Here is a 13,448-nt window from a genome sequence, read left to right on the forward strand (position 1 = left end):
CGAAAATGTTCAGAAATTAGAGCCATTTATATTTTTCAATAAAACTTTTTTTTATCATTTTACGAAGAAATGATATCAGACCATTTTTGTAGATTGTTTTTCGAGGAACAACTTTTATGTACAACATTTTTTCATAACGTCAATAACTAAGGTTTTACAGCGCTCTGAAGTGAGTACTATTTTTCAGTACTCTTAACTATAAATATATTGGCTATTGGCTCTTTTCTCATACTCCAGAACAATAGAAGCACACTGCAGAACATTTCAGACCTGCTTTTCGACGTAAAAAAAAGTCGCGCTTCCAGACTCTACCTCCTGGGTGGTGGGGAAAAGATTCAATAATTAATTATTAGTGATATTGCAAAATTAATTATTAAAAATATTATAATAACAAAAAAAAACCATTACTGATGACAAATTATTATTAGTACACACATAATATAAGTATACTGTATAGTTCAGAGTACTGAAAATTAGTACTCACTTCGGAGCGCTGTAAAACCTTAGCTATTTAATTAATGAAAAAATGTTGTATATAAAAGTTGTTCCTCGAAAAACAATCTACAAAAATGGTCAAATATCATTTCTACGTAAAATTATAAAAAAAAGTTTTATTGAGAAATATAAATATCTCTAATTTCTGAACATTTTCGCTTATAACTTTTTTATTTATAGTTCTACGACAAAAAGTTGCAGGATCAAAGTTGTAGAGTATTTAATTTGCAACAAATAATGTAAACAAATTTTTTTTATCAAATAAATAGTTTAAGAGATATATCGTAAAAACCATATCAACCGCTATTTTCAAGATGGCGGCCGTGAGACAAGGGTGGCGACCCCACAAACTTGATGATAGCTTCACACTGACCACCCCTACACATCAAAAAAATAAAATTGCGTCCTCTAAAAAATGCAACCCCAAATGTAACTTTTCAATGGACCAGTTCTTTCCGACCGGATGACTGTTATGCTGACATACGATTATCATTTTGTTACAGGTCGCCACTTTGGCTTTACCGACTTTTCGAATTGTGCAGGCTACGTATTATCATTCTACAGATGAAGCGCGTAGTACGGGCTATTACAGGGTGCGAAACATGTATAAACTTGTCGGCGAAGTTTACCTTAACATTTTACGTGAGTGTAAAAAATAACTACGTTAAAAACAACCGACTTCAAAAACGGAAAAGTAAAAAGTAAAAAGATTTGATATTATTAATGTTAGCGATCGACATAGCGTCATTGTAAATATGTTTAGCGAAAAATAGATATTGTATACGAACTCGATACGAACAGTAAAACCATATGTTATGTCGTGCATAAGATGTATGTATTGTATTAATTGTATGTCATTTTGTATATTGTTTGCCTTTAATTATTTGAAAATACATACTTTAGTTGTAGTAGTTGTAGTTAAGTTACGAAGAACTTGGACTTATATTTAAGAATTTTGCTAATTACGTGTTTATAATGTACGGCATATTGTATGTTTGTAGAAACTTGTACATTTTGTTACTAAATGTTGAATATTAATAAAGTTATGAGCAAGTAGAGGGCTGGTTGATAACAAAACGGGCGCACGGAGCATAACGTACGGGCTCTCCGTGCTAAACGGGTATATAATCTCCACGCCGAGCGTAGGCAAATCAGTTCTCGGGAGTCAACGGTACGGAGCACACGTAACTTACGCGACTATCACCAGCCCTCGAAAACTACTTGAAGAATAATCGCTGACTTTTATTTCGCCACGTAATTATAGCGAAGCCCGCGTGCTTTGCTCGCGGAATAAATTCCTCGCGTCTATACCTACGGGCTGTGACGGCATACTACGTTTTCACTGGCGCTAGCAGAAGCGTCGGGAGTGAGCGTTCGAAGGCGTTCACTCAGCGGAAATAGATACATACGTTGTGTATCGGCCGTGCACAATATATCGCGTGACCTGCATACGAGCAAGATCGTACTGCGCCTACGCCGCGATATACACGGTCATACATTTTCCGTTTCCGCACCACAACATTTTTGGTCCTTCGAGCCGGATTCTGCATAGAACATTTTTGGTTCATTGGAGCCTGGTCCTTCGTTTATAAGAAGAAAACGTACGAAGAATTGAAGATGCCAATAACGAGGTCACATAAGAAAACTCCGATAGATCGTCGTACGTCAAGACAAGATGATGAAAGCCGGCTAGAACTAACGCCGTTGAGTCACGACGTTACGACGGCAGATGTTAATGTTGTATCAACGTTACCGAGAACTCCGCCAGCCACAGAGACCCACGCCACTCACACGATGGCTGAAATGGGCACCCACGAGTCGAAGAGTAAGGATTTTGGATCAAAAGATACTCTTATATCGGCTACAGAAGTCCGTAAAGCGATGTCAATTCGCTCGGCACAGGCTGGTGTACGAAAACGTATATTAGAAGCGACACAGGAATTACTTCAACGCGAATTAGAAGCAGCTCAAGCAGCAGCGCGATTAGCACGCGTTAAAATGGAACTCGCGGAATGTGAAAATGAGCTGTTAGAGTCCGATAGTGATGAAAATGACTTCAAATCAGAACATGTAGAAAATTGGATCGCTGAAACAAATTACGCCGATGACAATGAACAGTGTAATAAACCGTCTATACAAAAGCTAGTTAAGGAAGAATGCAAAAACCCGACTATCGAAGTGCAAACATTGGCGGATGCATTAAAGGAAATTATATGCACAAAAAATAACACGGCGTCGCAACCGAATTATATAAACGAGTTGCCGCACTTTGACGGTATTAGTGATGAATGGATAGCATTCAAAACAGTTTATGACGATACAGCCCCATTGTTTAATGATGTACAAAACATGGCGCGATTACGCAGAGCAATAAAGGGTCGTGCACGTGAAGCAATAAAAAGCTTGCTTTATTCAGCCGCTAGGCCGAATGACGTCATCGACTCGCTAAGACGCCGCTACGGTAGAACAGATGCTTTGGTTCTTGCCGAGTTACATAAATTACAAGCATTGAGAAAAATAACCGACGATCCTCGCGATGTGTGTATGTTCGCGAGTCAAATAAATAACAGTGTGGCGGCTATCAAAGGTTTGAAGAGACCCGAGTACCTACACGCGCCGCATATTGTTAAAACGATATTGGACAAGCTACCACAATCGTTTTTATACCGGTGGTATGATTTTATCGGCGACGAGGAACATGGTGTTTCTGATATCACACGTGTTTCGCAATGGCTCAACCGGGAAGCAGATCGATGTGGATCACACGTGAGTCTTGGTGAAACAAACAATTGGAGAATGAATAGAAAGGATGTATACTATGTTGAAGAAAACGATGTTGCGTCATATAGTATCAGTGAAAGTAAGAACACGTGCTTTCACTGTAAGAAAGACCACGTGCTTAGTGAGTGCCCACAATTCATGAAATTAACAATACAAGAACGTTGGGATGTTGTTAAAAAGCATCGCGTATGTTTTAATTGCTTAAAAGGAAAACATCGTAAAGAGAACTGTCGCAAACCGCCATGCAAACATTGTAAACGGTGGCATCACTCGCTTTTGCATGTTGAATATGCCGTGCAAAAGCCAGACAGCGATAGTGTGCATCAAGAGCCTGTAACGAATACAGTGAACAATGTATGTGCACCTATGACGTCACGAGCTTATCTGAAAATGCTCGAAGTTGAAGTATTTGGGCCAAAGGGCTCGGAAAAAATAATTGCTCTATTAGATGAAGGCTCTACAGTCTACAGTGACTTTGTTGGACTCAGCTGTAGCAAATCGTATTGGTGCTAGTGGTTCGAAAACTCAACTCGTTATACAAACTGTGGGTGGAGGAAATATCGTGAATAGTGACACGCAAGTGATTAAGTTAAAAGTGAAAGGTATGCATAACAAAAAAGTGCAAACATTAAATCAAGTGCTAACAGTAGATGATTTAAAACTAGCCCCGCAGTTCTTAGACAAACAACGATTGCAACAGTTCCGTCATCTACGTGAGTTTACTACTCAACTGTACTACGAGGCTAAAGAGCCTTTATTACTCATCGGTCAAGACAATTGGCAATTATTAGCATCCAAGCAAATGAGAAAAGGAAAAGCGGGACAACCAGTCGCTTCACGTACAGCGCTTGGATGGGTGCTTCATGGAGTTGACACTACGAATGCGGCAAGGTCAGTTAATGTTATAAATACATGTTTTGTTGCAAACTCAAACAATGTTCTGCCTCAGGGTGAAAGAAATACCATAAAAAGCCCACGTGACCTACAAGTGATAGATTTATTTATTTATTTATTTATTATACTTCATTGTACAAACATGAATGGACAAAGCAGAAAAAAAAGAACAAAATCACAAAAAGGCATCATTTGTACAAAAGGCGGCCTTATTGCTGAACAGCAATCTCTACCAGGCAACCTAGATTATGCACTTACAACGCATAATAATACTTGCAAGTTGAAAATTGACAGAAATGAACAAGTGACGAGAAAGGGCCGTACAAGGGCGTGTACAAGTTACAACAATTGTTCTAACATGTCTCATACAAAGGCATTTACACAAAAAGTGCCCTCACAACATTATATCAACCAAAGGCTGAGTGTTCACAATGGAGAAATGAATCGTCGAGTTAACTGGTCCCCTACAAGATATGAGAATTGGAAATTTAGAAAATTTGGTCCTAATGGGATACACGCTAAAGAAAGCATTTATAAAACAGACTCGATCGCTAATCACAGATATTAGTGCTAAGCACGAGGGGGAGGATGTTAGCGATCGACATAGCGTCATTGTAAATATGTTTAGCGAAAAATAGATATTGTATACGAACTCGATACGAACAGTAAAACCATATGTTATGTCGTGCATAAGATGTATGTATTGTATTAATTGTATGTCATTTTGTATATTGTTTGCCTTTAATTATTTGAAAATACATACTTTAGTTGTAGTAGTTGTAGTTAAGTTACGAAGAACTTGGACTTATATTTAAGAATTTTGCTAATTACGTGTTTATAATGTACGGCATATTGTATGTTTGTAGAAACTTGTACATTTTGTTACTAAATGTTGAATATTAATAAAGTTATGAGCAAGTAGAGGGCTGGTTGATAACAAAACGGGCGCACGGAGCATAACGTACGGGCTCTCCGTGCTAAACGGGTATATAATCTCCACGCCGAGCGTAGGCAAATCAGTTCTCGGGAGTCAACGGTACGGAGCACACGTAACTTACGCGACTATCACCAGCCCTCGAAAACTACTTGAAGAATAATCGCTGACTTTTATTTCGCCACGTAATTATAGCGAAGCCCGCGTGCTTTGCTCGCGGAATAAATTCCTCGCGTCTATACCTACGGGCTGTGACGGCATACTACGTTTTCACTGGCGCTAGCAGAAGCGTCGGGAGTGAGCGTTCGAAGGCGTTCACTCAGCGGAAATAGATACATACGTTGTGTATCGGCCGTGCACAATATATCGCGTGACCTGCATACGAGCAAGATCGTACTGCGCCTACGCCGCGATATACACGGTCATACATTTTCCGTTTCCGCACCACAACATTTTTGGTCCTTCGAGCCGGATTCTGCATAGAACATTTTTGGTTCATTGGAGCCTGGTCCTTCGTTTATAAGAAGAAAACGTACGAAGAATTGAAGATGCCAATAACGAGGTCACATAAGAAAACTCCGATAGATCGTCGTACGTCAAGACAAGATGATGAAAGCCGGCTAGAACTAACGCCGTTGAGTCACGACGTTACGACGGCAGATGTTAATGTTGTATCAACGTTACCGAGAACTCCGCCAGCCACAGAGACCCACGCCACTCACACGATGGCTGAAATGGGCACCCACGAGTCGAAGAGTAAGGATTTTGGATCAAAAGATACTCTTATATCGGCTACAGAAGTCCGTAAAGCGATGTCAATTCGCTCGGCACAGGCTGGTGTACGAAAACGTATATTAGAAGCGACACAGGAATTACTTCAACGCGAATTAGAAGCAGCTCAAGCAGCAGCGCGATTAGCACGCGTTAAAATGGAACTCGCGGAATGTGAAAATGAGCTGTTAGAGTCCGATAGTGATGAAAATGACTTCAAATCAGAACATGTAGAAAATTGGATCGCTGAAACAAATTACGCCGATGACAATGAACAGTGTAATAAACCGTCTATACAAAAGCTAGTTAAGGAAGAAGAAGAAGCTAGTTAGTTCGCCTCGGACGTGCCGACATTCGCCGCGGGTGACTGGAATAGCAAGCATACGCACTGGTTGTCTCGCTCTAACTGCCACAACGGCAACGCCCTCTATAACCTTATTGATTATAACAATATCGTAATAGAGGGTCCTCCTGAACCCACTCATTATCCCGATCAAGACTCCTACCGCGCGGACATTATCGACTTTTCGATCCACAATGTGGTCCGCCAGTCGATAACGCAAACTGTCATTGTGGACGAACTCGACTCAGACCACCTGCCGGTATTGGCCGAGTTCGCTGCAGACAGTCCGGCAATCGCCCCATCCCGCTCCCTCCGATGTGTAAATTGGAAGTTATTTGCAAGCACGCTTGAGCGCTCCACCCCCGCACGCGCGGTTACAAGCGCCGCGGACGTGGAGTTGTTTGCGAATGATTTGCAAGATACACTACAAACCGCCCTCGTCCGAGCCACGACACACAAACCGTCCACCTCCCGTCTCCCCCCCCTTCCCGGTTACCTCAAAAACCTTATCCAGAGGAAGCGATCTCTGCGACGGCAATGGCAGCGAACGCGCTGCCCGACCCTCAAGCGGCAACTTGTTCGGTTGCGTGAACAGGTTAGCACGGCGCTTGAGGAGCACAAAAGCGAGGGCTGGCACCGGTCGCTCGAACAGGCCGCCGAGGACTGGCCGTCGCTTCATCGACTCTGTCGCAGGTTCAAATCCTCAACCGCCCCCGCGCGCCCACTCACCGACTCCGCAGGTACTTATGTATACAGCCCTCAGGGTCGCGCTGACTTGTTTGCCGAACACCTGGCGCAAGTTTTTCAGCCGAACCCCCTGACGCCGTCGAACGCCGCCCACGCAACGGCAGTGAACGAATACCTAACGAGTTTTCTAAATTCACCGATGCCACTCGCTGGGGAAGCATTCTTCACGTCCCCGTCCGCCGTCCGCCGTGCGATTTCGCGTACAAAGTTGCGCAAAGCGCCCGGCGCGGACGGCGTGACGAATGAATCCCTCCGCCACCTCCCCCGTAAAACAGTCGCGGCTTTGTCGCGGCTGTTTAACGGTATATTACGCTCCGGTCACTTCCCTTCAGTGTGGAAGACCGGACGCGTAATAATGATCCCCAAACCCGGAAAGAATGCTTCCTTACCGAGCAGCTATCGACCCATTACTCTGTTGAGCACAGTCTCCAAAGTATTCGAGTCATTGCTGTTGCCAATGCTGCGCCCGTACTTGTCGCCTCGCGCTGAGCAATTCGGCTTTCGCGAGGCACACAGTACCACCCTTCAGGTGACAAGAGTATTGCACCACCTTAGCTCCGCTTTGAACAAGAATGAGAGAGCGGTTGCAGTGCTGTTGGACATCGAAAAGGCTTTCGACCGCGTCTGGCATGAGGGCCTTATATATAAGATCCTTACCGCCACCCAGTGCCCCGCGCGGCTCGTGAGGATATTGCACTCCTTCCTCACGAATCGTTCCTTTCACGTTTCCGTGTCCCCCGCCGTTTCACAAGACCACGCTGTGCAGGCGGGTGTCCCGCAGGGCAGCTGTTTATCGCCCGCGCTATACTCTGCCTACACAGACGATTTCCCCTCCCCCGCGCAACCCACTAACCATATCGTCGCTTTGTACGCCGACGATGTAGCCTTTGTCACCGCATCGATATGGACATCGAACGCGGTGATAAAGGCGCAGCGTTGGTTGGACGAATTGCCTGCGTATTTTGAGCGCTGGCGGATTACCGCGAACGCTAGAAAGACACAGGCGATTGTATTCGGCGGTATGACCCCCTCCACCCACCTCACTCTGGCCGGTGAGCAAATCCCTTGGTCCAGCAATGTCACCTACCTGGGCATCACTATTGATCGCCGGCTTCGCTTTAACAGCCACGTGAAGCGGGTAATCAATAAGTGTAAATCCGCCCACGCAATACTTCGTCCGGTGTTGTCATCCGAACTCCCGCTGCGTATAAAGGTAAGTCTGTATAAGATTTACCTACGGCCGCTCCTCACGTACGCCGCGCCCGCCTGGTATGCGTTTGTGTGTGAAAGCCTGCGCCGCAAAATGCGTGCGCGGCAGTCGCTCGCATTACGCACTATCGCTGGCGCGCCGTGGTGCGTGAGGAACGAGCGGATACGCAGCGATCTCGGTGTGGAAACACTTGACGATTTCATCCTACGCCTATCCCAAAACATGTTTGCGCGCGCGGATGCATCCTCTCATTCCCATCTCCGAGGGATTGCACCGATGCGCGCCCCTCCCGAGTCGCGCTGTCCCTTTCCGCGCGACTTGTTATCACCCCCCCCTCCCGCGGCGTACACAACGCCCTCCTATCCACCGGAATTGCTAGCTGCAATGTCGGCACCCCGAACCGCGCCTCCAGCGCCACCCTCCACCCACGCACTCCGTGCACTCCCTCACACCCCGGTGCATAACGCGCCATCCCTCCGATCCTTCCTACATGCACTTATAGTGCATTCCGTCACTCCCACGCCCCCGCAAGTCCCGCACTCTACTGCTCCGGCGCGCCCAGCCGCGCCGCCCACTACCCCTACGCCTACACCAATACAAATCCCGTCTGTCGGTACACAAGTACCCAGCCCACCTCCCCACCTATACTCCCACGCGCAATTGGCGCCTCCTACCCCGCCCATTCGTGTCGTTTCGCCCCAGTCCCCCTCCGTCCCCGGTCATGACACAACTCATGGCCGGGCTCGTAAAAGAAAGAGGTCGATTGATTCGTGCGACGCGGAATCAAATTCAAAAAAATAAGGGCTTTCACGCCCCCCCAAATTCCCGCCCGTGTTGACGGGCGGCGCTATATTCCCATTGAAGGGGGCTTCCCGCCCCGAACAATGTTCCCCACGCAGCCTCCTCGCGGAGGCTGCGTGTGCGAAGATCCCGATTGCAGGCAAATCAGTTCTCGGGAGTCAACGGTACGGAGCACAACTAACCTACGCGACTATCACCAGCCCTCGAAAGCTACTTGAAGAAGAATTGCTGCAGTTTTATTTCGCCGTTACACGTTATTGCGAAGCCCGCGTGCTTTGCACCGCGAAATACGCGTTCCTCTATTACGAGCAGAGGGTTGCATTGGTACCTAGTACGTTTTCAATGGCGCTAGCAGGAGCGTCGGGAGTGAGCGTGAACCAGCGTTCGAAGGCGTTCACTCAGCGGAGATAGACATACGTTGTGTATCGGCCGTGCACATAATATATCGCGTGACCTGCGTACGAGCAAAATCGTACTGCGCCTACGCCGCGATATACACGGTCATACATTTTCCGTTTCCGCAACACAACAATTAATTACTACATATTATTTAGATGTGCTATTTACTAAAGGGAACTATATTTTCTATCACCAAAATTTAGATATATTTGTCATCAAGTTGTATCACCTAATAAATAGATCTATCACCACGAAATATTTTCGTTCTCAGATAAACAAAAATTGTTCCCAGGTACCTATGAATTATCAAATTAATGTTAATATATGTGTAAAATAAGAGATCGATAACCAATAAAATTATATTGCATTACATGAATATAAACTTCGTTCTTATAATAACAGTTTTGTTACTTAAATAATAGCTCTGTGCTCAGAATGGTAGATCTGTCACCAAATAAATCGATTATCGATCCCTGACTGCGACTCCTTTTTATTTGATATTTTGTCACCAATACCGTATAGTAGTAACATTTTATTTCGTTCAGATATTAAATTAATAGTATTCGTTACCAATTTAATACATCAATTTATAATTTTAATGAAAAAATGATCATAGGGGCGGAGACAAATTGGCGCGCTTTAAAAATTGACCAATATCTACAATTATGCTAGTCATAAGCCAGCTATTAAACCAGAGCTGATTATTCTGTGGTTATTATTTTTAAGAATAAATATTGATTAGGTATTTTAACTTTAATTAAGGACGCTGTCACAAATCTGCGCTACTCAAATTTAGGTATTTAACGTCGCAACGTGGTTCGCGGGAACATCACGCTCACGTAAACATAGCGCATTCCATTTTATAGACCATCTTCATACTTGATATTATTTTTAATTTTTAAATTTTATTGAAATTGATTCCAGAACATTATAACGAATTTTAAAAATTCATTTTCTTACTTTTATTAGTACTTAGGTACAATTATTCTGATAAGTATGTTAGTTAGTAACTAACTTAAAAAAGTGTGAGTATTTTACAAAACCTCTAGGAATTGTATGCAATATCTAAGCTTTTTAAGAAATGTTTAAAATACTTTTTTAAAAATTATCATACATATTATGTTACCGGCAATGTATTAAATCCGGCATTGTATACAATTCTTAGAAAAATATGTATGTTATTCCGAGATACGGTCGGAATTAAATAAATTAGATTCGTCACATTACCTAGGAAATCTGAACTTTTCCTAAGGAGCAAACACATTTGCAAATGTGGGTGGTTTTTGGGGAAGCTATTACCCATATGAGGTCAAAACTAAAATCCAAGATGGCGCCGACGAAAATTTTACATCTTTTCGTCATGGGTGACATTTTCATGGTTTTTGGGGTAGCTATTAACCAATATGAGGTCAAAACTAAAATCCAAGATGGCGCCAACGAAAATTTTACATGTTTTCGTCACGGGTGTCATTTTCATGGTTTTTGGGGTAGCTATTCACCAATATGAGGTCAAAACTAAAATTTAAAATGGCGCCGCCAAAAATTTTACATCTTTTTCTCATGGGTGTCATTTTCATGGTTTTTGGAATAGCTATTATACAATATGAGGTCAAAACTAAAATCCAAGTAGGCGCCAACGATGGTTCCTAAACATGTATTTCAATGCTCTTTAAGATTATTTTTAAGACTCTCCCGTAGTATATAAGAATTCGACTATACAGGGTGTCCCACTATCAGTATACTAAGTGCTAAGGGACTTGTAGTTTTGCATACACTGATCACGTAAAAAATACTTAAACAACAAAATTACATCAAAAAAATTTTGCTAAATTTTTCCTGAAAATCCATGTTTTCTTCTCTAACTTCGTGCAGCCGGTATATACCGCTTCGCTAATGTGAGTATTTTGTCTATGAAAACATAATCTTAAACGATAGCTCACGTGCGGGTGACAAAATTGGGCGGGTTGCTTTTTAGGGGTGTACACAAAGAGTTTTAAGAATTCACCTATTTGAAAAAAAAATACATCTGGCATTTCATGAGTCTTAAAATAATTTTAAAGAGCATTGAAATACATGTTTAGGAACCATCGTTGGCGCCATCTTGGATTTTAGTTTTGACCTCATATTGGTTAATAGCTACCCCAAAAACCATGAAAATGACACCCATGACGAAAAGATGACAAATTTTCGTCGGCGCCATCTTGGATTTTAGTGTTGACCTCATATTGGTTAATAACTACCCCAAAAACCAAGAAAATGACACCCATGACGAAAAGATGTCAAATTTTCGTTGGCACCATCTTGGATTTTAGTTTTGACCTCATATTGGTTAATAGCTACCCCAAAAACCATGAAATTGACACCCATGACGAAAAGATGTCAAATTTTCGTCGGCGCCATCTTGGATTTTAGTTTTGACCTCATATTGGTTAATAACTACCCCAAAAACCATGAAAATGACACCCATGACGAAAAGATGTCAAATTTTCGTTGGCGCCATCTTGGATTTTAGTTTTGACCTCATATTGGTTAATAGCTACCCCAAAAACCATGAAAATGACACCCATGACGAAAAGATGTATAATTTTCGTCGGCGCCATCTTGGATTTTAGTTTTAACCTCATATTGGTTAATAGCTACCCCAAAAACCATGAAATTGACACCCATGACGAAAAGATGTAAAATTTTCGTCGGCGCCATCTTGGATTTTAGTTTTAACCTTATATTGGTTAATAGCTACCCCAAAAACCATGAAAATGACACGCATGACGAAAAGGTGTAAAATTTACGGCGGCGCCATTTTAAATTTTAGTTTTAACCTCATATTGGTTAATAGCTACCCCAAAAACCATGAAATTGACACCCATGACGAAAAGATGTAAAATTTTCGTCGGCGCCATCTTGGATTTTAGTTTTAACCTTATATTGGTTAATATCCCTCAATAATTTATAGGTAAGAAGATAGATTAGGCTTTTAATTTTCTTAAAATGGTACCGTTTTAGACACCATTTTTTTGCATTTTATGCGATCATAGTGCTGGGAAAATCGTTTTTCAGCGACAATTTTGTATGACGTCGTACAATTTTTATAAGATGATCGTAGAACTGAATATATTATCTTTAAATTAAGATATTACTTTGTTCTCACGTGTAATTGCTTTGAGTTAAAATGGTACCGTAAAATATCGTTTTTTGTTCAAAATCTGTAATAGCACCCTTAAGTGTTTTATCTACTATTCTGCTAGCCATAAGCCAGCTATTTTAAACCAGCGCTGATTGTTCAGTGGTAATTATTTTAAACAATAAATATTGATTATTTTGACTTTAATTATTTATTTATTTAGGATTTTAGGTGATTTATTGTGGAACTGATTTTGCATTGTTTGGTGACTACATTTTGGTGACAGATCTACTTTGAGGACAAACCCTATTATTTAAGAAACACAAAACTAATTAAATTGGTGATAGCTTAAATGATACCCTTTACTAAAAAGGTTTGATGTCGGTGCACGGGCTTAATATTAAGTGCTTAGTGCTGGGCACCGACTTCAAACCTTTTTTTTTTTATTTTTTACTTTTCCGTTTTTGAAGTCGGTTTTTTAACGTAGTTTTTTTTATTTAATACTTTTTAGTGATTTTTCAACACGAATCAAACGAGCCCAAACTCGATAAAGTTGAGTCAATATATTACTGAGTTCCTATGGCCACCTTCCGATTTGATAACCTCCTCCTTTTTTTTGGAAGTCGGTTAAAAATTAAGTGCTTACTTATTTTTTTACCGATTTTAACTAGGTATTTATTCTTTTAATTTTCAGGCGTTAAAGCCCCTCCAATAAAAATATAATATATATATCTTATATATAAAAATGAATCCCAAAATGTGTTGGTAAGCGCATAACTCGAGAACGGCTGAACCGATTTCGATAATTCTTTTTTTATTATATTCCTTGAAGTACGAGGATGGTTCTTATGTAGAGAAAACGTAAACATGTACCACGGGCGAAGCCGGGGCGGACCGCTAGTTATAGATAATAATCGATAGCGAGACGTAACATTTGCAAACGAAACATTAT

At 41.9% G+C, this 13,448-nt stretch overlaps 1 protein-coding gene across 1 annotated transcript in view; it reads left to right on the forward strand.

Moving 5' to 3' along the window:
* Positions 1-13,448, forward strand: part of LOC123694584 — a 77,018-nt gene that overhangs the window by 30,801 nt on the left and 32,769 nt on the right. The window contains exon 14 of the mRNA XM_045640051.1: positions 999-1,137. Within this exon, the coding sequence (XP_045496007.1) occupies positions 999-1,137 (139 nt within the window). The remainder of the gene's footprint in view (positions 1-998; positions 1,138-13,448) is intronic.

This window comes from Colias croceus, chromosome 9 (genome assembly GCF_905220415.1).
Source record: "Colias croceus chromosome 9, ilColCroc2.1".
In the NCBI taxonomy this organism is placed as follows: Eukaryota; Metazoa; Arthropoda; class Insecta; order Lepidoptera; family Pieridae; genus Colias; species Colias croceus.